General features: G+C 34.7%; 1 protein-coding gene across 3 annotated transcripts; it reads right to left on the bottom strand.

Moving 5' to 3' along the window:
• On the bottom strand, positions 1-25,051 carry LOC116343159 (transcriptional regulator ovo). Of its 3 annotated transcripts, none has more exons than XM_031771072.1 (4): positions 24,049-25,051; positions 2,907-4,750; positions 2,213-2,653; positions 1-2,142 (listed from the first exon to the last, which is right to left on the bottom strand). In XM_031771072.1, exons 1-4 carry the CDS (start codon positions 24,242-24,244, stop codon positions 1,957-1,959), a joined length of 2,667 nt encoding a protein of 888 aa, XP_031626932.1. In that variant the 5' UTR covers positions 24,245-25,051; the 3' UTR covers positions 1-1,956. The 3 variants fall into 3 exon arrangements, with proteins under 3 accessions (XP_031626932.1, XP_031626933.1, XP_031626934.1); XM_031771073.1 differs by having other exon boundaries at positions 2,955-4,750; XM_031771074.1 differs by lacking the exon at positions 24,049-25,051 and adding an exon at positions 4,871-4,981.
• Positions 25,052-26,490: the final 1,439 nt, after the last annotated feature.

Genomic DNA, 26,490 nt, shown 5'->3' with positions numbered 1-26,490 from the left:
TTTATTTTATTGATCTATTTTTCTTTAATAATTTGATGTGTGTTGTGTGTAGAACAGATTTTTCCATAAAAAATATTAAATGGATATAATAAATATGCTTAATTCGAGCTTAACAGTTACAAATGATTTTAGAAATTTTGATTTATAGATATTCTGCAGTTTATTTTCATCGAATAGAATGCGGTAATTCTAATGTGTTGAATTTGATTGTGATTGTGCGTGACTAATCCTATTACTTTGATCTTGGTACACAATTTTATATTTCCAAAAAATAGTATCCATTTATTTCTTCATTTTTTTCAATCAAAATCAATATTGGACATTTGACCATTCGGAAAACCAAATAAAATGGTGAAAATACAGAAGGGAATTTTCATTTCTGGAATTTGTTTCAAACATCATTTAAAATCTCAATGTATGTCGTATAAAAAATTAATAAAAAAAATAAACTTATTATCAAAAGATGTTTAGTATTTTTTCTCTCTCTTTCAATCAAACTACAAAGCATTTGGAAGCGCCAATTTGCAATTCGTGTTATTTGTTAGATTAGGTTCTAAATTAGGGCAAAAAAAATCCGCACTCCATTGTCAAGTGACTGAATCGTAGGACAAATGAAGTTTTTCTACAATAAAAATTCTTCGCTTTTCTGCTCAAAGAGAACGAATTTTCCTTTTTTTTTCGAATTTCCAAACAATATAATTTTTAATTTATCAAAATATGTTAATTGTCTTTTCATTTATTATCATATGTATTCTTCAATTAATATTGTCTAAACTTAAATGTCTCAGTAAAACCTAATTAAAATTTTAACTTAAATCAAAGGAAAAAAACGTTCGCAATGGAACTGAATATTATTATTATTAATAGTAGTAGTAGTAGTAACGATTAAAATAAAACGATTTAATAATAAATGAACCCCAGTTTAACCATCACCCAGATTGCACAAAAAACCCGATACTTTGTTTTGAGTTTCAATACTGATTGATGTCGAATCTGAATGAATGAACTTTGTTTTGTATTTTTGCTCTAAATTTTGTTCTGTATTTGTTTTTTTCTTCTTTTCGTTCACTTATTGTTTTGTTTTAAAATTTAATCGGTGCTTAATTTGGAATGACATATGGACTTGGTCCGAATTTGATCACCAAAATTCTTCGATTTGATATTTTATAAAAATTCCTGTTTGATTTTTTTCTTTCTCTTCTCAAATTTGTGTAAAAATATATCCATAAAAATATGAAATTTTCGTAAACAAAAAAAAAAACTATTTACGTTCGTTAATAGTCATTCGTTAGAACGAATCAATCAGTTTACCAGTCGTTTTGATCTCCTCTTCATTTTTTTTAAAAACAATATATATATGTATAAGTTTGCGTTGTTTGTTTTATTCTTATAAAATGAGATATAAAATGTATGGAATATGCTTCATTTTGTTCATCAAATGCTACAATTTCTTTTTCATTATTCTTCTATTCATTTTAATTTCATTTGTTTGTTTTTTTTTTTGCGAAAATTCTTTCAAGTGCGATTACATTTCCTAATTGTGATATTAATTTCTTCAATTTAACTCGTTCCTAAAATATTCATATCAGTTCTGTTCGATTAATAAATTAATTTTAATATTTGACATACTTTACTTGATCCAGAGCAAGTGAGCAAATAATTTTCGTAATGAATAAAAAAATTGTACCACATCGATATGGAATGAATCTTTGAGCTATCAATATTTAAATAATAATAAGAATCCTTAACACGCGAAAAAGAATTAAACGAAATTTGTTGCGCTCCGAAAAATGAGCGCCGATTATCATTTGAAAAAGAAATCTAAATCTTAATAAACAATTTCGATGAGTATAAAAGAGATTAACAATTTTTGATGCTATAAATCCTTAATGATTTTTTGATGATTTTTTCTTCTTCTTTTGAAATATTCGTATCCGCGATGATTGTATACGATGCTCAATTGTGGACAGGCATCGGCAATTGGCCCAATAAGTTGTTGGCAAATGTTGAGTTCGTGAACTTGAAATGACGTTTATCGTAGAATTTCAAGAGTGCCGGCGAGTATGGATGGTTATTCTTCAAGTGCAAGTAGTGAACTTCTGGTTCGTTTGTTGTGTGACCACATTCTTCGCAAACGTACATCTGAAAATTAAAAAAATAATTGACATTTAATACACGATTGCAATGCGCAAATATTGATGAAGTAATTTACCTTTGTGCGACGCTCTTTGTATGCATATTGATGTTGAACGCCATGCACTTTAAGGCAATGTGATTCGAGTGAACAGCGTTGTGTGAATGATTTTTCGCATAAATTGCACTTGTACGGCCGTACACCGGTGTGTGTTCGCGTGTGTCGTTTCAAATCGAATGTATCGTTGAATCCTTTGCCGCAGAATGTACACAAATACCGTTTGATATCCGAATGACATTTCATGTGTCGATTAAGTAGCCGTTGGAGTGCAAATGATTTCGAACATTGTCGGCATGCGAATTTATTCTCATCGTTTGGACCATTGCTTTCGGATGATGCCTTCTTTTCTTCTTCGTTTGATCGAATGCGATGACTGTGAACGGTATCAACAGCCAATGGATTTTTGAAGCCATGACCACCGTTTACAAATTCAAGCTGCACTTCTGGTGGCAATCCCAACTATTTACGAAAAAAAAAAGAAAAAAAAAGATTAATATGAGGAGAGACCATTACTCTGTATAAATAAAAAAAAAAGGACGTGGCCATTGACTGTTCGAGGAAAGCATACGAATTGGATTTGAAACTCAAGTGATGGCTCGGGAAAAAATTATTGAAAATGTAAAATCATTTGAATTGATTTCAACACAAGCATAATATTTTTCAGCGAGATGACACAAAAATAGCATCTCAATATTCCAATTAAAATGCTTACCCGTCGTTTGGCTTCGCTAGCAACCACTTCATTAACAGGCCCACTTACACTTTGTATGATGGGTTTTGCATCGGGTGCTTCAACCGAACCGGGTGACGGCAACGACATATTACTATGTGAATCCATGTCATAATGGCTGATCGATAATTGTTCCGAATGGTGTACCGGATGTCCTTGATGACCGGATTGAATTGGCGCTGGATGGGATGGATGCTGTGGTTGCTGTTGTTGTTGTTGTTGATGTTGATGCTGGAATAATTGTTGAATGTCACGATTCTGTTGATATGGTGGCGGATGATTGGGTTCATGGTAGCGACTATGACCATTCGGTAGATTGAATTGTCCACGATCATAGCTGCGATTAAGTACAATTTCTGGGAATGATTCAAGGCAATTGTTTTCATTTGGATTGACCGACACCGAGTCCGGTGTAAGCGATGGTGTTGATGCAATTTCCAAATCATTGCCCGAACTTGATTGATCATCGTTTGGCAACCGCTGTAAAAATGAACTCAAATCAACGGCATCAGTTAAACTGTCAAGCAATGCATGTTCGGCCGGTGATGAGAATGTAAGTGTTGCTGTAAATTGTAATGGATCCACGTTGCCATTGTTCATTTCGCCCATCATACTATCGTTGACATCATACGGATAGTTTTGATTCGATTGCATCATATTCGGATTGATGTTGTTCATTGCATCGTCATCGATTTCATCTTTCAAAACGAGACCATACGCAGCATTGTGTAGCATTGAAAATTGTTTGGCCGCATTCGATGATGCCGTCGATTCCGATGAATAATTATTGCTTGAATGCTCCTGAGTCGTATCACAGTCCATGTTCATATTCGATGCCATCAATGTATTGTAACCATTTTGTGCCAAGAAATTTGCGTTAGCTGCATTGTATGCATTAATTCCACCATTACCGCTCTTGAGACTCTCATAGAATGGTGGCAACGATCCGGTTGGTGGGCTATTTGGACCGTAATTTGAGCGATTTTCACGATTGTCACGTCCGCCATTGCCATCATTACCCCCGTTCAAACTACCACCAACATTGCCATTGTTGCCACCCAAACCACTTCCACCGTATCCGTTTAAACCACTGCCATTGCTACTGCCACCATTTGAACTTTGTTGTCCTTGGCCCGAACCGCCGCCTTGACCATTTGATCGTCCGTGTCCTGCTGCTGCTGACATTATTTTTGAATCACTTTGTGAATTCCATATAGAGTAAATGGGTCGCGAAATTATTGCACTTGTCCGTTTAATTAAACGATATTTCATTTCCTTCTCATCGACCAAATCGTCTTTTCGCTTTGGAATGTGATAATCAATGGGTTGATCTTGTTCCGGTTCCGAATGTGCTGTATGCTCAACAATTGCCTTTGGCAATTTAATGTCGGTATCTTTTCGATTGCTTCGGCTATGTGCCGATATCAATTTCGATGCACTTTCGGTTGATGATGATGGTGTACGTTTGATGACCGAACACCGTACTACGGGTTCCGGTGATGGTGAACGTGATGGTTTCGGTTTTGTTTTTAAATTTATTGTGTCTTCTGTCGGCAATGTTTCCTTTTCTTTGATTAATTTCGGTTGATTGCGCTCTTTGTCGTGGCTTTTATTTGGAATGCTTGGATATGATTTACGTTGAGCTTGTGTCAACACGTGTCCAATTGCACCATATGGAATACCACCACCCAATATTGATGAAATAAAACGTGCCGGTCGTTCTGGATCAATTGCCTGTCTTTCAGCCGAACGTTTGAGTGAGGCCAACAATGATGATGTGCTCGACCTCTCTGTTTGTTGATTCTGTTCGCTGAATATATCACGATCTGTAAATGAATGCATAGAAAATTTTATTACAAAAAAAAAACACGTTTAACATAGATGACATAAAAAAAAGAAATACAAAACACAACAATTTGGTTAGGAAAAATGTCAAATCTACGCACAATCAAACGGATTTTTTTTTATTGCCATAAATGTACCAGCACATTGGTTGAATATTTCACAGTGACTAACTGTAACTCGATTATCTCAATGCGGTATGCAAAATCTCTGTCGGTGAGGTCGTTGCTGTCGTCGCATTCGTCGTTGGTTTGCATGTATTTGTGAAAAGAGAACAGTGAAAAACGTAGTACAACGATTGACGTTGTTCACCACCGAACAACAATGACAGGAATATTTTGACAAACACAAGAGCGCCACTGCCATGTGATTCGATTATATCGTCCAAATATTATTGTTATTGGTATTATTATATTCGAAATGGGTAAACGTATGATACAAATTTACCGTTTGAAGAATCGTTGAAACATTTATTTTTTCGCATCGAATCCACTTAAAATAATAAATGCATTTTATATCAAGTCATTTTGCTTGGTTTGTTTTTCTTTTTACGCCAGATAAGCTAATTAAGGCCTGAGAAGAACGAAACAAATAACAAAAACAAGAACAACAGCATCAGTGTCACACGAAAATGCCGCGCTCATATTGTGAGTGTTTATATTGATTGCGACTAACGGATTTTGATCGTTTGTCGTGCAGTGGCTGACTCGTTAATCTGAATTCACACAAAAAATTGAACCAAATTTCCGTCAAAAACTAATTGACTGAAACGAGTGTGCGTATGATGATTATATACTGAAATTGTGTATTTTATGACTTTTTTCGGACATTATTCGGTCCACTTACTTTCCCAGATGTGACATATGATAATCTTGAAATGATACCGAACTATAAAAGTGAATATTACAATTAAAATGAGCGGCATTATTTTACATTCAATATATGATACAATTAAAGCGATCGAATCTTAAAATCGATTGAAATTTGAAAGGTAATTAATGCGACCAGAAGAAAAGTGGTTAAACATTTTAAGTTAACAGTTAGCTGCACCTTATGACGTTCATAAGTCTATTGATTTAATTAAAAAATTCGAAATAAATTGAATGACCACTTTAGATTGGGAAAAATTACGGTGAAAATGACAAAAGACGTCACACTCTTTGCGTCGGAAAACTGAAAAATCCGTAATTCATTTGATAATGGCAGCACGATTCTCTCAAAATTCAATTAAATTATAACAACCGCTCATTTTTCCCTAGATTTTTCCAAAGCCAAAAAAAGAGTTTATTCAAAATGACCAGGCACCGTCCATTTGAGAATTGACAAAAAAAGAACAATATGTTCTTTCAAAAAATCAACGAAAAAATCCATCGTTGAAACTGATTAATCGGGCATTGTGTGGAAAATAACAAAAGAATGTCCAAACATTCCCACAGGTGGTTTGCCTTTACTTTCACTATGCATTGTGCATATCGTTTTGATTATAAACGAAAAGAAGACCCAGAAATGGAGAGAAAAAAAGTTTCTCCATCGATGCCTCTCATTTTCTGTGCATCATACGGAACAAAATGTTCCGCAGTTCACCGCATATATCTTAGCTAACAATTGACGGTGTCATAAAAGAACAGCTTAAAACGGTACGATATTTACAATATATCTGTATTCTTCATCGCATTTCATTGTATGGTTAGTTTTTTGTTTTATTTTATTGGTGCTAACGAAATTTGTGACTGTGAATCAAGTTTTATGCGAACCGAACGCAAAAGATAGAGTAATTAAATTGGCCGTTTTACAATTCATTTTTTATGTGTGCAGTGAAAGACTCTCCGGCCATTCACGCAAATCATCATTTAAAGTTGATCACAAGAATAAGCAGTTGCGATTGTTTATTGTGAGCTCCCTGCCATTAGTAAAATAAAAAATAAATCTTATGCTGTACATGTGCATACATTTTATGCGTTTCGTTGGGATTTTTATTGACATGTCTTCCTCAAGCCAGAACAGACAGAGATCAGAGCACCAATACAAACCACCGTACACATTGTATGAAGCACACGGGTTTTTCGTTTCGTTCATGTCTTAACCTTCAAATGTCATAGCGACCTTTCCGTCGCACACAACGGATGTGTGTATGTGTATGCTTAATGCTTGGGTTTGTATATTGTATGCGTTTGACTGCGTGCGTTCTGCTTCTCTTCTTCGTTTTGTTTGCTCTTTCGTGTGACACACACTGTGCAACTTTGATTAATATTTGATTGGAGCGTTTTGCCAAAAGACACTATTTTTTTAAACTTTGAACAATCCCATCGTTAAATCGTGAATTCGTTAGTTTCGATTAAATTTATTTGCGATATCAATGAGTGGAAAAATACTAATTTCGTCGCCGTCCATCCTCACATAAATTTAGACATGACATTTCAAATGGTCTTTTCAGCCATCAAAAGTGGAACTTCGCTCAAGAATAATTTAATTTTTTGCTATTAACATCAGAAAAACGATTTTTTCCGAAATTCAAAAAGCGAGAAAACAACGAATAACCGAATTTAGAGCACACAATATTTCATAAGCTTGTTGTGATGATCAACAGCACCATGAATTCATTTATTTTGTGTGGCACGTGTAATGCGCTCCATCTCTGTTCACATTCAATCAGAACCAATAGAGTTAAACGAGTTGAAAATGTGCTGGCTGCGACCGAAAAAGTCGGTCACATCGAAAATGATTCAATTTCTCTTTTTCAGCGTGTGTATATCGCCAACAACTAGAAAATTATTGCATAATGTTCGTGGCCGTATGTTCATTTCGGCGTGGTTTTTTTTCGGTTTATATTATGCTATACTTTCCACTGAATAAACCGTGTCGATGCAACGGCACAACAAAAACATCATCTATTATACACGGAAACGACGACGATGATGATGATGAACAAAACAGAAACTTTCACTACAACGGCCTTGGCTTCAAATTAGAAATGAGAATTTCTCTCACAATCAGCGCATTTTTCGTTCTCTCTCTCTGTCTCGTTCCATTCGTTTCAATGTCTCTTTCTTTCTTTTTTTTGACTCGGCATTACGGTTTTCAACTATTACGCTAGATTTGGAATGTTATTACATTACGAAATAGTTTCATTTCTTTTCATTTCTAGTCTTACCATTTGTGGCATCAAAATGTAGGCGATCTACATAGCGGATGTTTCGACTGGGAAATGTTAAATTTAACGAAAGTAATTAGAATTTTAAGCCCTGACACCAAACATTTTTCAATATTAATCTCTTATTGAGATTAAATATTCGCCCTCGAACCAGTTGGAATTAGAGACGATATTTTCAAAAAAAAATGCTTTACCTACTGTCAGTGAGTTAATGGACAGAAATTAGTTGAAAAAAATGGCAATAGTACGCTAATTACGAAGCTGATAAATGCAAACATTTGTTTAACTCGTCCATCCGTTTGGCCACAGAAAGATATATGGGCAAATGGGCTTGTGGAATGTGAATACTTAAACAATATCGATCTTGAGCTGTATCGATGTGTAAATCGTTTCTTTGCATAAATCAAGTTTTAGTATATATAATCGCGTTTATTGTATCCCTGTAATATTTGTTTGTTTGGCGTTTTTGCGGCCTCTTTTGTCGAAAAAAAAAGAGAATATTTAATGAAATAACAGGCGACAGCGCCCATTTTTTTCTCCTTCACGCTGCAGGCCGATTTTTGTGCGCGCGTAATGAGACAATATTTGCTTGTTTAATCACAACTGAATGGTTCGTGTGTCGGCCATTTCAGTCATGTCAAACAAAAGGTTGGACTGTTTTATGTACCAAAGGCTCATATTGATTATTTTGCAAATGGTGCAATTGGTTTTAACACTTGACTAGTGTGTGCTATTTTGCTTTTTCGGCGGCCGTCTTGAAAATACATACAAATGTATTGCGTTCGGAACGGAACGTCTTGAATAATATTATTATATTACATTTGTTTTATGATTGGGATGCAGAGAGACAACGTTTTATTTTTGTGTCCTGTTGGAACAACGAATGGAATGCTTGTGACCGAAACGATTAAGATAATATCACGTTTGCCCGCAGAATCGAAAAAGGATTGTAAAACACAACACAGATCATATATAATGCCATATTTATGTGTGCCTTCAACGCGAATATTGAACGCTCATTCAAGCCGTTCGGTTCTTCGTTTTTTATGGGATTTTTTTTTCTCTGCCTTCAAATACCTTTTAGTTGGCTTTTTTCTTATTTCTCATCTTTGCCAAGAGGCTAGCGGCATATCATCTTTTTCTCGACTATAGCGGCATCCAAAGAATATACAGATACAATCGAGCTCGTATGTATGAAGTGAAGCTAGTCAAAAATGTAGGCCCTCGACGCAAGATACGAGAGAAGTGAAAAAAAACCCACCGAATCGACAAAGAAAAGTAAATCGTGTGTGTGAGAGACCCAAAGCCAAAATACATATATTTTCAATTTAAATGCATGATAATGAAAATAAAACATCAGAAGCAACAACAACAAAATAGCCGCAATAATAGTAATAATTGACGATGCACGACCAAGACGACGGCCCAATCTTCTAACAGTGAAAACCGGTTCGTCGCGCATATATTTCTTCACTTTATTCAATATTATTAATGTGTACGTGTGTTTCTCTCTTTGTGTGTTCACTTCACGAAGTTTTGGATTTTCTTTTTTTTCTTCTGTATCTTTCGCTTGGTATGACACTTCATTTCTTCGTTTTCTTATTCGATTCGTTTGCTTGCTATGATGCCCCGTTCTTAAGATAAATTGTTGGTTTTTTTTCCCTAAATTGGAAAACGTTTCTTCAATTCAACGCTGTTCGAACATTTTTCTTTATTCTTCTTCGCATTGAAACGGACATTTTTTTTCCAAAAATGTGCTTAGAAATCATGAACCTGTTCAACAATTTCACCCGTTTCTTGTCATCCCGAAGCGATATTTTTTGACAAAAGACCATTTTGGTTGTCTCGGATCGGAAAAAAGTGCCGATAGTAAATTACAAGCTATGACTAGCGTGGCGAATTCTCAATATGTCATTAGGCGAAAATTGAGCAACATCAAATTGGTGATCATATAATAAAAAAAAATCCATTGCTAATTGTGGTCTAAGTCTAGATAATCGATACGTAAAATTATAGTCTTCAAATTAGACCAATTTTCAATTTTATTACATATGTTCGTTTTATCGCCTTCGGCACCAATAACCGAAGCGAATAGAAAGACAGTGGAACAAAAGGATTGAGAACATCTTAACTATTCGCATTAGAGACGCGACTGATATATTCCACACACAAAAAAAGATGTTTTTCGGTGAATAATTTTCGATGGTTTGTGCACCTGTCTCTCGCGTTTGTTTTCAATAGTTTTGAGTGCGCATTCAATCATCGATACGGATAATAATGCAATTTATACAATATTTGTTGTTGGCTCATGGATCAAAATGAATCGTAAAAAAATGCAAACGTTCGCGCTTATATAATGCAATGCAATGTGTATATCAATAAAACTAAATTTGCCACAGCACACATTCGGTTGAAAGACGTGATAAAATATGTGGGCAAGCAGTTTCCTCCAGTTTTTTTTTGTCATCGTCGTTGTTACCAAGTGCATTTGAACATCTGAGACTGGTGGCTTCACTGCTATATATAGACGACGGTAAATTCGGCAACGATAATATTTAAAAAAAACGCTGGTCGTATTAAAAGCAAATGCATTTGCTAGCCACAACCCGCAGATGATAAACTTTTAATCGGCCCCATTGACATACATAATCGACGCACATCGAAAACGTAAAGATGTTTTCATTTGAACATTTGAAACCGTCGCGTACACCGTCGACCAGAAATACTGACACATAAAAACAACAACGAACAAGCGAAACCCCTTTTTTAGAACTTGCCATTTGATAAATGATCTTCTTTTTTTTTCTCCTTGTCCAAATTATTTGGAAAGGAGCACACTGAAAAAAGGGTACACAACGTGACATGTGAGATTGCATCAGTGTTCGACTTAGAGACTTTGTTGTTGTTGGCTGTTTTTTTTTTCTCTCTCCTTCGCTCTTTTAAATTCAATGTCAATACATTTTTTTATGTCTGGCCAAATAACGGCAGACACATTTCGAAACCGAAAGCCTAATCAATTTGATTGTATTTTTGTTTTCCGTTTTATCCGTATTCCCTTTTGTGCATTCAGTGTTCAAATATTCCAATCACTTCAGTGACGACCAATGCAGACAGGTACTTCATTCGCTTGACTAATGGTTATATTTGATTTTATCGCTTTGTAAACGGTGTGATCGAAATCAAAGTGTATGTTCATGTCTTTCGTTTGTCATTTTTCATCCGGAAAACTTATTTTCGAATCCAATTGAAGAGAAGCAGAGAGAGAGTAAATTTACGCCTTACACCAGTCATCCTGTTTGGTTAAGCACTCACCATTCAAATCACATTTCCATGAAATTGTTGAATGTTTTAATCGAAAATTCTAAATGTTCTTCTCAAAACCACCCGAATATTTAACATTCTTTTTTTCAAATTGCGGTGCGGTGTGATTTATTTTTTATTTCATGTGGCAATCCAAGCGAATCCACAAAATTGAAATGAATTTAAGTACCAAAACAATGGGCAGACTATCATAAATTACTTCGATTGTGGTATGTGGTGGCTGTTGATTGTTTTTCGCGCTTATGTCATGTGTCACGGAATGTATCATACACAAATGTAATTATGTTCATTTGTACAAACTAGCAATTGTTCTGGTACTTAAATCATTCAAACAACAAAAAACACAATTCATGAGAATTTAAGCGTTTGCTTTCGCTTTGAATATTTGTTCCAAACGTGTTCTTTTTTTCGCTGACTACCATCACACTTTTGGCATACACGTGGAATCGTATTTTTTTTCATGTAGCCACTGTGTCTTTTTCGAACGGGTGCTTTTGTTTCGTTCTGGTTTTTTTGCTCATTTGTCATGGAAATTACGGTCGATATTTTTTATAGACGCGAAAATTATTTTAAAGCAGAAATCCGGTTATTTGTTTAACGCTATTATTCTGATTGTGCGTGTTTTGTTTGCATCGTCTGTTCATGTGATTAAACACATTACACTTGCTGTGGTTGGTATCAGCCAGTTTATAAACTTGATTACTTCTTTTAAAATTCGACACATCAGATTTACGAAACTTTGAATATTTCATCATATGTCAATCCAATTTTATTTTAAAAGAGAAAAAAAAATCCAGAATTTATTATTGACAATATTTTATTTTGATGAAATCGTTCTGGATTCGCCTAAAAATTGTGCACATAACGGTGATATAATCATTTTCATGAAGATTGTCATAAATACAAAATAAGTATGTCTGTGCAAACTCTGTGTAAATATTGAATATTTCATATTATAATTGACTGTTTTTCGCTTTCGTTCCGACGACATTTGTGTATATTCACATTTTTCGTGAAGAATAAAAGACAACACATTGCATATTCCAAAGTAAATAGGATTGTCTTTGACAGAAGAAAAGTGACAGAGAGAAACAAAAACACTGTCCAAAATTAAACACAGACTTTCTCAAGTGCTTTTGTTCGAAATGCTTGTGTTTTTCTACTTGAAATTCTTTCTTTGTTACACAATAGTCATTTTTCTTGTGCTTTTCAACGCTTATTAAACACAAGCGATAGAATGAAAAAAAAAGCAGATTTTTGTTTAAACAACAACAAAAAATTGCGCCGAGATTCCAAAGTATAGATTCATTGCGAACAAAAGAATGCTAATAAATCATAAGCTTGTTTGTATCGAACTGTGTGTTGAAGTTCTAGAATTCCTATCGATGAAAAAACAATTATAATTTTCGTAATTACTAAAAAGTAACAAACGAAACGAAACGAAAAAAGGTAATCATCTACTTAAAATGAGTTTACCGAGAAAAAGCGAGAAAAATTGAAAACACATCTCACGTAATCGAATCATATCTGTTTCTATTCTCTATTTCTCCCTCTATCACTTCACGATGCGTTATGAATAGAAGCTAAGCGAAGCAAAACAAAAATTCCGTTGCATAAATCTGTATTTGTTAACGGCTCAAATGTTCTAAAGATAAAATTACTTATCACGATAATCAACTCCCTCATTGTATAATGTGCGAAGTGTGTGTGTTTTTGTGCTCGTTGTTTTGCTTCTTCTATCAAACATCACACAGAGATCAGATCACAGCGGTTGTAGCCAGGCCAATCAAGTGAAATCTTCACTTGAAATTGCAAATTCATTGCAACGGTTAAGTGCCCCGCATTCGTGTTTGGCACTGGCACGTGTTTGATTTTAAAGCGGGAAAACCGAAAACGGATTTCTAGAACGGATTATTGAAATTATAGTCGATTGTCGATGCAAATTCATTGTTTCTGTAAAACACGGTGAAAATGTGCTTTGCCCCCCTCGGATTTTATTTTTATTTTTTCGCTGCCAGCGTTCGGAAAATCTTGATTGATTTTTTTTTTGCAATTTTAATAAATGCACGAAAATAAAACATTTTCATCGAATACGTGCAATATTTTCAAAGCGGATTATTCAAATGTAATACCGATTTCCATTTAATTGAATTACAAGTGCTTTTTGCTTCAACCGTCATCGGTCGGCAATTTTAACAGTTAAACGCTTTTTACAGTGGAATATTTCAAACGGAACTCGAACAACAAAATTGAAAGTAAAATGAGGCAAAATCTGAGGCTGGGTCACACAAAAGCTACGCTTATCACCTGTGACTTGAACTATTTTGTTGTTCACAGCGATGTCATTGTGGTGGGCTATTCACTTGTTAAATGGACACTAATTACGTGTTGACTCTATTATCATACGCTTTACAATTTGCCTATTCATCAAATACATTCATTAGAACAAGAATTGTAATGACTATTCGATATTATGGATGAAAACAGACAAGATACACAAAATCAGAATCAAAAAAACATGTGACTGAATATGAGCGGTGTATATATCATTCTAACGGATCAACGATTTTTCGTTCATGCCATGCAATTAGATTACAATGTTAATGCATATAGGTTGAATACACACGCACACACATACGGTGAATGAATTGTAGGATACAGTGACTTGACCATGTAATACACAATGATATTTGCTTTATCGTGTGACTTTTGAGTGAATTAGCACTGACGGTACTATATTGACTCTCTATAGTAAGAGACATTATGGTATTCATAGCAATGGTCATTTTCTATTGACGGATCCGCTTAATTTTAGCCATACATTAGTGTGTTTTTTCTCTCTGTCATCGTACATTTTGTTCCGAAACGAGATAAGATGCCATTTATATGTTGTTTTTTATCGGTATACATTTCGTAAAGTGGATGATGTTTCTGGTTTAATATAGCGGGTTTTTGGATAGTTCATTTTTTGTGTGAGTGTTTCGCTTTTAAAACAACATACGGCAACAATGTCAGCAACCTTGAACTGAATGTATTCAACTCACAAATCTATGTAATAACGTCTTTTTTCTCGCTACACGTGGACTTTAAATGAATATTCATAATATGCCATAGCCATAGTGTTCACTGCTGCATTTCAACTATACTCTATCTATATCACGCAAGTGATAAGGATAAGCGATGATTTTTTTTCTTATTTCTCCACTACGTTCCACTTTAACGAAAATAGAATGGTAATTTGTCAACAAAAACTAAAAAAAAACTGCATGCAATATATTCGTATTCGAAATATGGTTTTCGTAAAATTAATTTGGGAGACATCATTTTGCATTTTAGTTGGTTTTTTATTTCAATCGATATAAAACCGTTGCTACACACTGTTGGTGTGTTGCCTTTTCTCATCAATCGTCTTATCTTCTCTTGTATATATTCTTTGTTTGTCTTTGTACTTTTAAAGTCGGGTGTGTGTGGCAATTTTTATTACCGATTTGATGATCGAACATATAAAAAAAGAAAAAAAAAATGTGTTTGACAACGAATCGATATATTTACATTTTATGCTATGGGTCTACGCATGTGTTGGCCGCTAAACCAAAATCGACGATCGCCTCTGTCAAAATGCGAATTATTCATGAGATGATGTTCGTTCTATGTGGAATTGTGTACGAGCGTGTGATTGAAAGTCTATCGACCTTTATTTGTCCGAAAAGAATTTCGGAATGTTTAATGAACAAACGAACCAACAAACTAGCCCAAGTCGTTCAATCGAAAGACGAAAGACGAAAGATTGAAAGAGACACACTGAAACGAATGTGGGGATAAATGAATAAATTATCTTGCACTGATTAAATTGGAGATTTTGCCAACAGCCATAGAATCAGAATTCGAAACGATTCGATTGAACTTTGTTCGCACGCAGCTCAATACTGATTTCCTTCATTTCTGCGTGGTAACATTTATGTGAATCGTTGGAGTCGTTTCATTGCCCTGACACTGATTTTTTGTTTTGTTTTACAGAGAACAATTACATTCATGAATTTTTCTGAACAGTGGAAAATTTTAGCACAGATCACAATTTCTTAACGTCGAAAAAAAAAAGAGTTTTTTTTTTCGGGTGAAATATCCTCCGGGTGATAAATATTAATGCAAATCACATACTGATGAATGTTCATTTGTATGTGTGCGGTGGCCAGAGAAGAATTTGAAATTCGAATTTTGGTTGGCAATCGGGTGCGCTGCTGTTGCTGCTTTTTTATGGTCACAGAAAAACATTACTGCTGTCGTTAACAACGCATGGATCGTGCCCGTACTGTGGCTTATACGGTAAACCAAACCCAAATGACAAAAGGAACGAAAAAATGCCACATTTTTAATTTAGGTCACTAAACTCATATAATATTGAATACGCGGATTTTTTTTTTATATTCGGGAATGTCAATTGAATACAAAAAAAGTGGATTTTTAAACAAACAAAAGTGTAAATAAATGAAAATGATTGAGGCGTCAATGTGTGTGAGTATGTATGTGTGTTAATTCTTGCCAATTTTTTTTTCTCTCTCTGTATTTTCGTCAGACCATTTGGAATATGGCTTTTCGGAACGACGGGAATCGAAATGGTTGTATTTATTTATTCATTCAGTGTGCACATCGGTAGTTCGTTATTTTTTATATATCATTATTTTCATTCGCTCTCTACATATTCTATCGACAATTTTGCTGTTGTTGTTAGTTTAGTCGAGGCAAAAGAAAAAAAACGCGATGAGTGTGTACGTTAATAGAAACGAAAATTTTGTACACACAATCACGGCGCATATGTTATTTTTGTCGCGCTAAGTTTGTTCGGTGTACGTCCCATTCAGTTTTGCCATGCGAAAAATTTCATGTTGTTTGTTTTGAATCAATGTTTGATGTTCTTTTTGATGTATGCATGCATAGAATAAATAATGGAGTCCCATAAAATTCTAATGTAGAATGAATCTTCAAACAACAACAAAAAAATGTGAGCGTGTGTTGTAGTGTGTTTTTTTCTCTCTTTTGTTTGTATGTCGCCAGTAAAATTGATACAGTCCAGCAACTCAAATATGCAGGAAAAACCGCACAAAAACTTTAACACAGACGAAACTATTGTTGGCTCAAAGTGTGACATAATACAATTTAGTAATTACATTTTATTGATAAATGCGGTCATAATCCTGAAATGAATAGTCGTAATACAATAAAAATCGATTCGAAAAATAATCGCCTCAAATGTAGTCGATGCAAAAAATGGCTTTATGTACTCTTGAAATGGCTTTACATTAATGGAATGTAATTGATTTGGTCATTGGGTTGAGGTTTGAAATAAGTACAACACACATACTTTAGATTCTTCGTTCATAAGCGATGGAATTTCACATTTTACAATTACGTTTGTTTATCGATTGCTCGTGATCAATAAACCACTCAACTGAAAGATAAATAACAACAAAAAGTGGGTATTTGTTTAGGCAAGTTGAATGAGAAAGAAATAGGAGCCATGCCGATCATTAAACCAGGTGAATTAAGCGAACCTGTAAAAGGAAAACATATCAAATGGCCCATATTAGGTTGTTTTGAATTCATTGACGCATATGCTTCATTATATCCGAAAAGTTGACTGTGTTCCCACACAATCGAAGCGAACACTCCGTTACGCATGATGTATCCCGTTGGTTTTGTTACTGTCAACCCGACCAAAGCCAATGCATATGGCTACCAACTGTTGCTTTTATTTACAATACATTATTCTCTCTTCTTAAATAATTAAACTTGAAACAAATTGAATTCGCCATTCATGTGACACAGTGCACACGATATGTGTGCGCACACCGATTTTGTTCAATTATTTAATTTATTGTCGCACTGTGTCACTATATATTTATATATTAATCCATTTGCGGCGTTGACAACATTTAAAGTTGTGAAGTGTATTGTCATTTATTGACCTTGAAACGTACTGTCATCTGAGTAGTTTATTAACCTGCAACCGTCGTCGGTGTGCGTGTGTGTATATAATTTTAATTTAAATACTTAATATTTAAATCTTTTTTCGGTATGATTGTTTCCTTTTTTTGGCTCGACTATATTTAAATACATTTTTTTTTCTGTTTGTATTTCGGTTGGATACCATTTGTATCGTAAATAAATCAATGTCTTTGGAGGCAGTGTGATTGAATTATAGAAATTTAGAGCAATAGTGCGAAACGTTTGTTTCTTTATTTGAACAATTTTAATCGTCGAACATTTGTTAAAATAGCTTAAGTTTGTGATTTATGCAAAAGAAAACATTGGCCATTTGTTGACAAACGTTTGAACAATGGGAACAGCTTATTTGCACTTGAAACCGAATCCAATACACACCTGATCAAATGAAAAAAATATGTGAAAATGAGACAAATGACAAAGACAATTATAATACGCATGCTACCTTGAAATCATCCCCTCGGATAGCAATGGCACACATGTGCGGGCCCAGTATGCTCATAAGTAAATGCGAAAAAAATACGCCCATTGGCTTGACGATGACGACAACCGTTGCCATTAATACGCATTCAGTTTCAACATATTTCATGTATACACATTGTGTAAAAAGTACCGTAATAATAATCTATCGGCATTTTGCAGCTGGTGACACGTTTTTGCGAATCACCTTCGGATTCGATGTCGATTGTTTTGTTGCTGTTGTTGTTTTCATTTGAGATGAATTGGTCAGAATACGTGGTCAGAAATATTTTCAATTAAATCGACAATGTTGCTTCTTTCTTCGTGTGTATCTCTTTTCTATTGAATTCCTCACAGACAAAAGATTTTTCAAACTAAATTGTCTCATTAAAGGTATGAATGTGTTTTTTAGAAACGAAGAAGAAGAATGATCAAAGATGACAAACAACTTTAAATGTTAATTTCAAGGGAATGCATCTAGAACATAGAGCATACCATGCGTAGCAATAGCATTGTGAAGCCCTGTTGCTTTAAATGCGAAAACAAGTCAAGAAAAGAGAGAATGCACTCTTTTTTTTAACCCAGTGCACAACATTATAAAAACGAAGGGAGGTCTATAGAGTGGAAAAAAAAGAATGTATGCTTGTCGTTGTGTGTGTGAACCTGTATCATAAAATAGCTTTTCGTCTTCGTTGAATTTTTTTTATTCTCTTCTTTGCTATGTTGTATGGGTCTTCGTTTTAGAGCTTCCTTTTGAATATGTTTAAATGGTTCTCAAAGCCAACCGTACGGTTTGTTGAATTTTCGCATGTTTTTATTTTCTCGTTCACGTTTAAGGAGCATGATATGTATAAAATATACGGTAATGACTGACGCTGCTGTATTATTTAATGCATCAGAAATTGAGAAAAAAAAGAAAGACGATAAAAAATGATGAATCGCTGCTGGTGTAACAGAGATGCATGAAACACTATATCGTCGGAGATAGAGACATGAAGTGAAACACGCATATTAAAAAAGGCAATAGAGCAAGCGAGGGAGAGTGAGAAAGAGATAAAGCAAATTACACAACAAGTCCGTGTGTGTGTGTTGAAGAGAGCGCGCAGGTAGAAATTCTTTTGTTTGATCCAGTTCTGAAATTCGGTTCACGTTCTTTCGATTGCCTTCGTTTTTGCTTCGTTCTATGGTGTGTTAATGTTATTTTGTCTGGCTTTTCACTTTGGTTAGATTTAGATGCAACAAAACCATCACGAGAGTTCCAGCATAATTCGATCGTTGTTGTGTAAACTGTAAAATAAAATTGTTTAAGGCTCAAATCGTGTTTTCTCCACATTCCTTTGTTGTCTGATGGATTTTTTTTTCTCTTCTCTTCTCTCGCTCTCGCTGCATGTGTGTTTGTAAGAGTTTATTTAAGTGCATGTTCAAACATACAAAACGAATGAAAGAAAGAAAAAAAATGCAATCCAACCAACACCAATCCAAGTGTGATAAAGAACCGACTGAGAGAGCTGATACCTTGCGACGATCACGCATTTATAGCTTGAGCAACAAAATATCGCTTCACAAAAGCGTCGACCACAATCATTATTATTCTGTGCATTTATGTTGGCTTAGTCGGTGGAAAAGGAAAAATGAAGAATGAAAAAAAAAAAACAAATCTTATCGTCATCATCTTCATCGCCTTCGTTCACTTCATTTTATAATACAATAATCATCGTTCGAAGGTATAAATCATCCAACACAAGAGGTGAATAAGGTTGTTTCGTCGTCGACGTTTTTCTCTGTTTCGAGAAACGATTTTATGGCCAGCGTGCATTGGTGGTGGTATTTTGTGTGGGGTTATTATTATTGTAACGCATGAGATAACGTTTTTTTCTGCTTCTTGCTTGGTTTTAAAAATCGAAATGAGCCGTGAATCGTTTTTTATGTGTCTGGTCTAGTTTTCGTCCGGTTTTATTGAGACAAATGCGTGAAGTGGAAAGGAGAGAGAAAAAAACACACAAACGAACTGTAATTTCCCATATTTAAAGGGAAAAATGTAATTATTTTGAATCGTCTGCTCTTCTGACTGACTTTTCTTCGATCGAGTCCATTTAATCTTTTATTTTTGTGTACATTTTTATCAAAAAAACATCAGGCGATCGAATTGGACAAACATTCAAAAAAACTCCAACAATGGCGATCACGCAATTAGAAAAACTTTCGATTAATTTTTCGTCTCTGTCTCCCCTCCTTCTGCTTCATGTATGTCAATTCCAGTTGTTTTACAATCAGACATGCAGTGGGCAGCAAAGTCATTATTAGAACAGTTCAAGTTAGAACATTTAAAAAATTATGCCGATGAATAGAGACTCTATTAAATACAAATATCGACCCAATTTGTCAATTCTCCAACAAATAAAATCTTATAATTAAGTGGAATGGAATAGCCTTTTTTTTAAATGCGCACTGCATCTCATTTACATTATGAGTTTGAAATCGCGTTTTTACGATGGTGTTGTTGTTGCGGTCACCGCTGCTGTAGCTGCTACTCAATCGATGCTATTCCAATATAAATATACCGTTTTGTTGGTGGCGTGTGAGAAATGCATAATTTAATTCACGGTCATCGATTTTACAACGACTTTACAACAAAATCACCGTGGCCCCATTCAAGCGATCGCTTGAACCATGCCTCTTTTTCTCGCTCGCATCATTTTCGCTTTTCAGCAAAACGAGCTTTATTTCAATCTTCTCAAACATCGACAATTATAATGATTTGATCTTATGTATGTGTGTTTGCATTGTGATTCGTTCGAAAAAATCAGCACAACTCTGCGTTTTTTCTTTTAAATCTTCAAAAGCATTTAAACCGATGAACGAAAGAGAAAGAGATTAAAAGCATTTATCTGAAAATTAGAGTGATTTTTCACTTAAACATCAATTTGACTGATTTATCTATTTCGATCGTTATCTGTATCTCGATATTGCAAGCAAAATGTCATGTTAATATCGATTTTAAGCAACGGTCAATTTGTGCGATCTTCATTCGTCTTTCATCTTTTCTTTGTTTCCAAATTTGGCTTTAATCGATTCGCAACACTTTTGATGGATGGTTTTGCCGAAATTGCCGAAAAATATTGAAAAAAAAATGTTTGATGATAATATTTTAAATAAAACGGTTGCTTTGCAAAACCTGACGAAAAAGGCGCGTCGAAACAAATAAAAATAAAAAACGGTGAGTACTGCTGTTGTTGCGCTGTTTCTGTTGTTTTTTTTTTTTTGTTCAGGCGTAGTTCGTTTCGGAACAATTTTATGCGAATAAAATGAGTTTAAACAGAGAAAAAAAAGCGTTCGAAAAGAAAACGATGAACGGCAACGGCTGTATACATTCAGTATAATCATGTTGCCCCTGACCTAAAAATTGTCCGTTTTGCTGTTGTTTTTCATTATAATAATCGATGCGTTTTGTGTATAATGTGGTTCGAGTATTTATTTATTTATATCAGTGGAAGTCTCGTCATCGGTTCAAGCGACATGCGCCTGACGCTTTTTTTCTTTCTCTTTCTCTCCATTGTCGCTGTTTTCAAAAATTTCGTTCAGTGTGTTGAGAATTTGCACTCTGCCGCCTGGCAAGTTGATTCAAACACACAAAAGACAAGTCTCTTTGTCTCTCGCACTTTTTTTTTATTGTACACAGGTGTGTGCTGTCTTCGCTGAATGTGACGCTGATGTAATATATACATATTGTCTACTAGTTGCAAATTGAAAATGTGCAACTGCAAATCGTTTTGACAAACACAATAAAGAAAAAAGAACAGACAACAATGAAGCATTTGTCATGCAATTTTATGTGATGTAATCAATTAAGCCTGATCATGCATCATCCAAAATCAATGAAAGGCATGTCATTTTTAAAGCTTCCAAAAATATATTCACAATTCTAAATTGCTTTCATTATCACAGAACATTTGGCGGCATCACACACACACACATGTGATGCCATCACATACACACATGGTAATGACAAAGTCGTTCGACGACTACAACGATCAACGAACATTTTGCATCGCAAACGAATGAAGAAAAAAAATAACTGAAAATTCATGCCAAGACCAAGGTGAATAAAAATATTCAATGAATATTTAAACGTTTTTGTATGCGCGTGTGTGTGTTACATACCGCTGTCTTATTTTAACATGTGTTAACGGGCCCAATTGTACTCCGTTTTGTGTGTAAACCATGCACTTGTGTTGATATATAATGTTCGAAACGAAGAGAGCAAAAAAAGTGTTCTAGTATTGCACCGCAAAACTATACTTAATTGGCGGTGTGCACAGATATTCAGTATGTGTGTGATCTAAGCAGTAATTAATACACCTAAATGAATAATTGCTATGCTGTTGACGATTTCTTCAAATCGTATCTTTTGAATAGCGCATTAATTACGTTCAATTCGTTTCGCACAAAAATCGGTTATGTTGGACACTATGTTTGAAAAAACAAGACCGAAGCCAGAAATGAGGTAAAGTTCAACATTTAAATTTTGCATATTAATTTGACATTTTGTAACACGTGTTGAATCGGAAAAAAATTGGTTGCTGATCCCATTAACTGAGGATTTAAAACGTCCGAAATTTACATACATCATTTTTACGACTGCATCTGATAAGAAAGATTTCATCAGTTTGTATTTTACTGACAGCGCACGGATGAAACGAGCCTTAGAATGATGCGGAGATAGAGAGAGAGAGGGAGAGAGAAACATCAATCTAGAACAAAAACGCTAACATGTTCTGATTGCCAAAGTTGTTTGCGGTCGTTCTGAATTCTAGAACAACGCTGATTGATTTGTGATCACGATCTCACATGCGAATGAACGAACACGATTACATTGAAACACGTCAACTAATCGAATTGCTAATTGATCGTGGGTCAATAGACATTTTATGCAATCGCTGTCTCTATATCTTTTTTTTGCTTCATTTATCCACACATTTAAGAGCGCTCACCATACACTGGTGGAAGCTTTGAGTTGAGCTAAATATTATCGCATTTTGATGAAGTGTAAATTACACTTGTGACCGTCACTTGATAAATATGCTGGATTGTTTTTGTTGTCATATTTAAACTGCAAATTCAATATCGAACATAAAACGGGTCTCCCTTATTAGCACATTTCAAATATAATCAGTTCACATTTTTGACTGTAGATTTTTATAATTATTATCAATGCAATTTGTCGATACTTCACTTATATAATATCGTTTATTGATGTCGTTTGCTTATATTTTTGACATAAGAAAAAATGACAGAAATATTATATTGACGATGGTGAAAGTGATTTTATTTTCACAAAAAAAAGGTAATAAGTTTTGCAAACCTTTTCATTCAAATTCTATCGAAATGTTTTCAGTTAGGAAAGTTGATACAAATATTTTAAGACTCATAATGAAGGCAACATATTTGGTTGGGTTCCATTTGGAAGATAATGAAAGAAAACAATGGCAAAATGGTCAGTTGGTTTTCAAATTTTTGTTTCCTCATTTTTGGGTTACCGCGCGCATTCGACTCATTTTCACTTATTTCAAAGTAGTAAAATACCTTCGCAGAAGTGTACTTGTGTCGATACCTGTGGTCAATTGTTCACAAAAAGTTGCATTAAAAGTCTTTTTTTTAATGATTTTTGAAAAGAACAGAAAAAAATCATTTCACCTTAAATGAATTCAAGAAGAAGCAAATTGAAATCGCCCAGATCTGAAAAATTTACATCTGGTAATATGCATGGCTTAATGATAGTGATCGAGATGTAATTTATCTAATTAATGGCTTTGTGATTCATCCCACCTTTAAAAACGGTAGAGATATTAACTATGCGATAGTTTGCAAAATAATCAATTTTTCACAATGAATCGAGAATGATAATCAGAATTTCAACTGCATTCAAAATGAAAGAAAGTTGAATGCCATCTTTGGTGTAGCTCCTAATTTTGAATTTTTGGTTTTTGATTCACCGCCATGACTTTCAATAATGTTGAGAATAAAATTCGGAATGATTAAGCTTTTGTTGCGAGGGTGGTTGCGATTTCAAAGAGAAGGGTTCGTCGTTTTCATTTTGAAAAAGTCATCAAATGCATTTGAATCTTTTGTTTCACTGGATTAACCGTCCCACGCTCTGGCCAGCCACTTTTTCATCTGGCAAACCGATGGAATGACTAATGAATTTTTAATAATCCCATGAATCATTCCCATGATCCGTCGATTGATGTGCGTAATTTGACATGTTGAAATATTTTTCTTTTGAAATTGACATTTATAAACCCGTGCATTAAAAAAATATAAGAAGACAAAATGATATACTATGATACTCACCAGAATCATTGCTATCTCTGTCCCTGTTACGTGAAACCAAGGATAATGGTTCATTTTGTCCATCGCCAGAGTGAGAGTCATCTTCATCGCGATCACCCAATCCCAAGTCATTCTTTGCCGCAAGCAAATTCTGTGACTCGAGCAATTTCAATTGCTGTTGATGTAAGCGATTTTTAATCAAAAATATTTTCGGCATTTTGTCGTTTGTATTATGTGTTCTCTTTTATCGAAAAAATAAATATGATTTAAATCAAGTGTTTGTTATTCTTTTTGAGTCGTTTTTTTCGCTCTTTGTAAACTCCGTTTATCTCTCGTTCAATTCCGTCTGGTTAAAACTGATTCACACACTTGGTATGATCACACAAATATTCCACATGTATATTAGAAACCACAGTTCAGTATAGTCACTTTAACCAATCGGATATTGTTTATTTATTGCGTTTCAATTGAATTTGAATAGTTTTTAAGTATATTCAATCGTAGTCGTCGTTTGTTTATTATTATTTTTTTCGTTTGTCGTTCTTGTTCATCGAGAACTCGTTATTGCCTGACACTTTCTTCTTAATCTTCCATTTGCAAAAAAAAATGATAAATAAATTTATTTGACAAAGACGCCTGAGTTATTCACCAGCTGCACATAAAATAGTTTAAAGTACTTAAACGATGACATTTTGTGTCAAAATCACTTTTTTCAATACAGTTCAATGTGATATTCATGAAGTTGACTTTTTTTCAACGAAAATTTAATCCCAATAAAATTTGATTGATAAATCCAAGTTAAGTTGATCAATGTTGTCGCTTTGTTGTTTTTGCTTCACAATTTGTTACAAAATTTATAAAGTTCTCTCAGTTTTCCTATTCAGTTTCACAAAGAATTTATGTTGGAAAAAATCAAAGTGTTATTCTTTTGGATTCTATTTTTTTTCTCTTAAAACCGTTAAACGAAAGACCGAAAATAAAAACACGCGTAGACTCTTCAGCTATCCAACTCCTAATGTACACAGTTGTTACCTTGCAACACTTTACAGCTATCTTTTCCACTGCTTGGCTCTTCGCCGTACCGCTGTCATTGCTGCCGTATGTGCTCGACGATCAACATCACAAACGGTATATAACGGCCCATGTATTGGTATTTGTGTTAAAAATACGAGAGAATAAAGGTAACAATGGTATACCTGAAGCAACAGCAGCAGCAGTAACAGCAACAACGACAATAGCAAAGCACAGTACAGCAAAACAACACACACTTCCTACGTATGATTCAGTCAAAGATACGCAGACGATGTATGAGAGAGAGATATCAGTGTGTACGATCGGTTATTCTTCACCTCACCGACTTCGACACACAAAATATATATATATAAAAGAATACATATAGCAGAGAATAACGCATACACACACACACATACACACACAACGTATGCGAAATGGCTCTTGTGAGAGCGAACGAACGAGCGGTGCTTTCGTTTAAGCCGCCTGCCAAACCATTTCTCTGCGTATATGAGCACACAAAACAAAAATCGGTCTCAACATCGTATGAATGATGCATCAAAAGAATATCGAAGAACTACAACTACAACTAACAGCACGAGGTATAGCAACAACAACAAACGTACGCCACGGAACCTGGAGAATAATAATAATAACAATAAATTGAAAACATAGTTCAGGTAACACAAAAAGCGCTACACATAGCATACAGCTAGCTGTTAATACACATACCTATCTGTCTGTGCATGAGCCGCGAGTTAAGACCGTCTCGCTTGCGCTTTCTTACACAGAGTACCGATCGATCAGTTCAGTACAGTAGAAGAACAGAAGAAAACAAAATAAAATAAATAAAACAACAACAACATCGAATAAGCGTAGTACTGCTAGATCACCAACTTACTTACATACTTACTTGTACACTGACGCAGTCGGATCGCCGCCACAACAAGACCTAGAAAGAACAGTGTTTGCGATATACCGTGCGCTTATAATCTCAACCAATAGATGAGCATACATATTTAGACACAGAAACCTACACACACTGGCGCGATTCCCCTTCTCATCCGAAAACAACAAACTTGATATTTGTGTATATATTCGCGTGAAGAAGAAATATGAACAAAAAGCATTCTCGTCGATATAATGCGCGTTTCTCAAAGAGATACGAAGCACTGGAGAATCGTTCTTTTCAGAGAATGATCACTGCCGCCGCCGTCGTCGACTTCATCGTTGTTGTTTTTTTTCGCATTATTTCTTTGCGTTTCATATGTCTCTCTTCATCTCCTTTCTTTCATTCTTTGATTCGCGCATAACCGCGCAATAAATAAATTTCAATAAAATATATGTTCCAGTAAATGAATACAGAAAACAGACTCGAACGTGCGCGAGCGCGCACCCGCGCACGAGAAGCTGAAAACGGTATACGGTGAGCGAATGAGAAATAAAAACAAG

Source organism: Contarinia nasturtii, unplaced genomic scaffold (genome assembly GCF_009176525.2).
Source record: "Contarinia nasturtii isolate CC-2019 unplaced genomic scaffold, AAFC_CNas_1.1 Cnas_scaffold_993, whole genome shotgun sequence".
Taxonomy (NCBI): Eukaryota; Metazoa; Arthropoda; class Insecta; order Diptera; family Cecidomyiidae; genus Contarinia; species Contarinia nasturtii.
Note: the sequence above shows the minus strand (reverse complement) of the source record. Positions and strands in the feature narration are given on the sequence as shown.

Bases quoted from the DNA above. Each gene is read 5' to 3' on its own strand.
- LOC116343159 (XM_031771072.1), bottom strand. From the start codon at position 24,244: ATGCCGAAAATATTTTTGATTAAAAATCGCTTACATCAACAGCAATTG. The intron at 4,751-24,048 runs GTGAGTATCATA...ATTCATTTACAG, and splicing joins CAGAGATAGCAATGATTCTG to ATCGTGATATATTCAGCGAA. The intron at 2,654-2,906 runs GTAAGCATTTTA...TTTCGTAAATAG, and splicing joins CTAGCGAAGCCAAACGACGG to TTGGGATTGCCACCAGAAGT.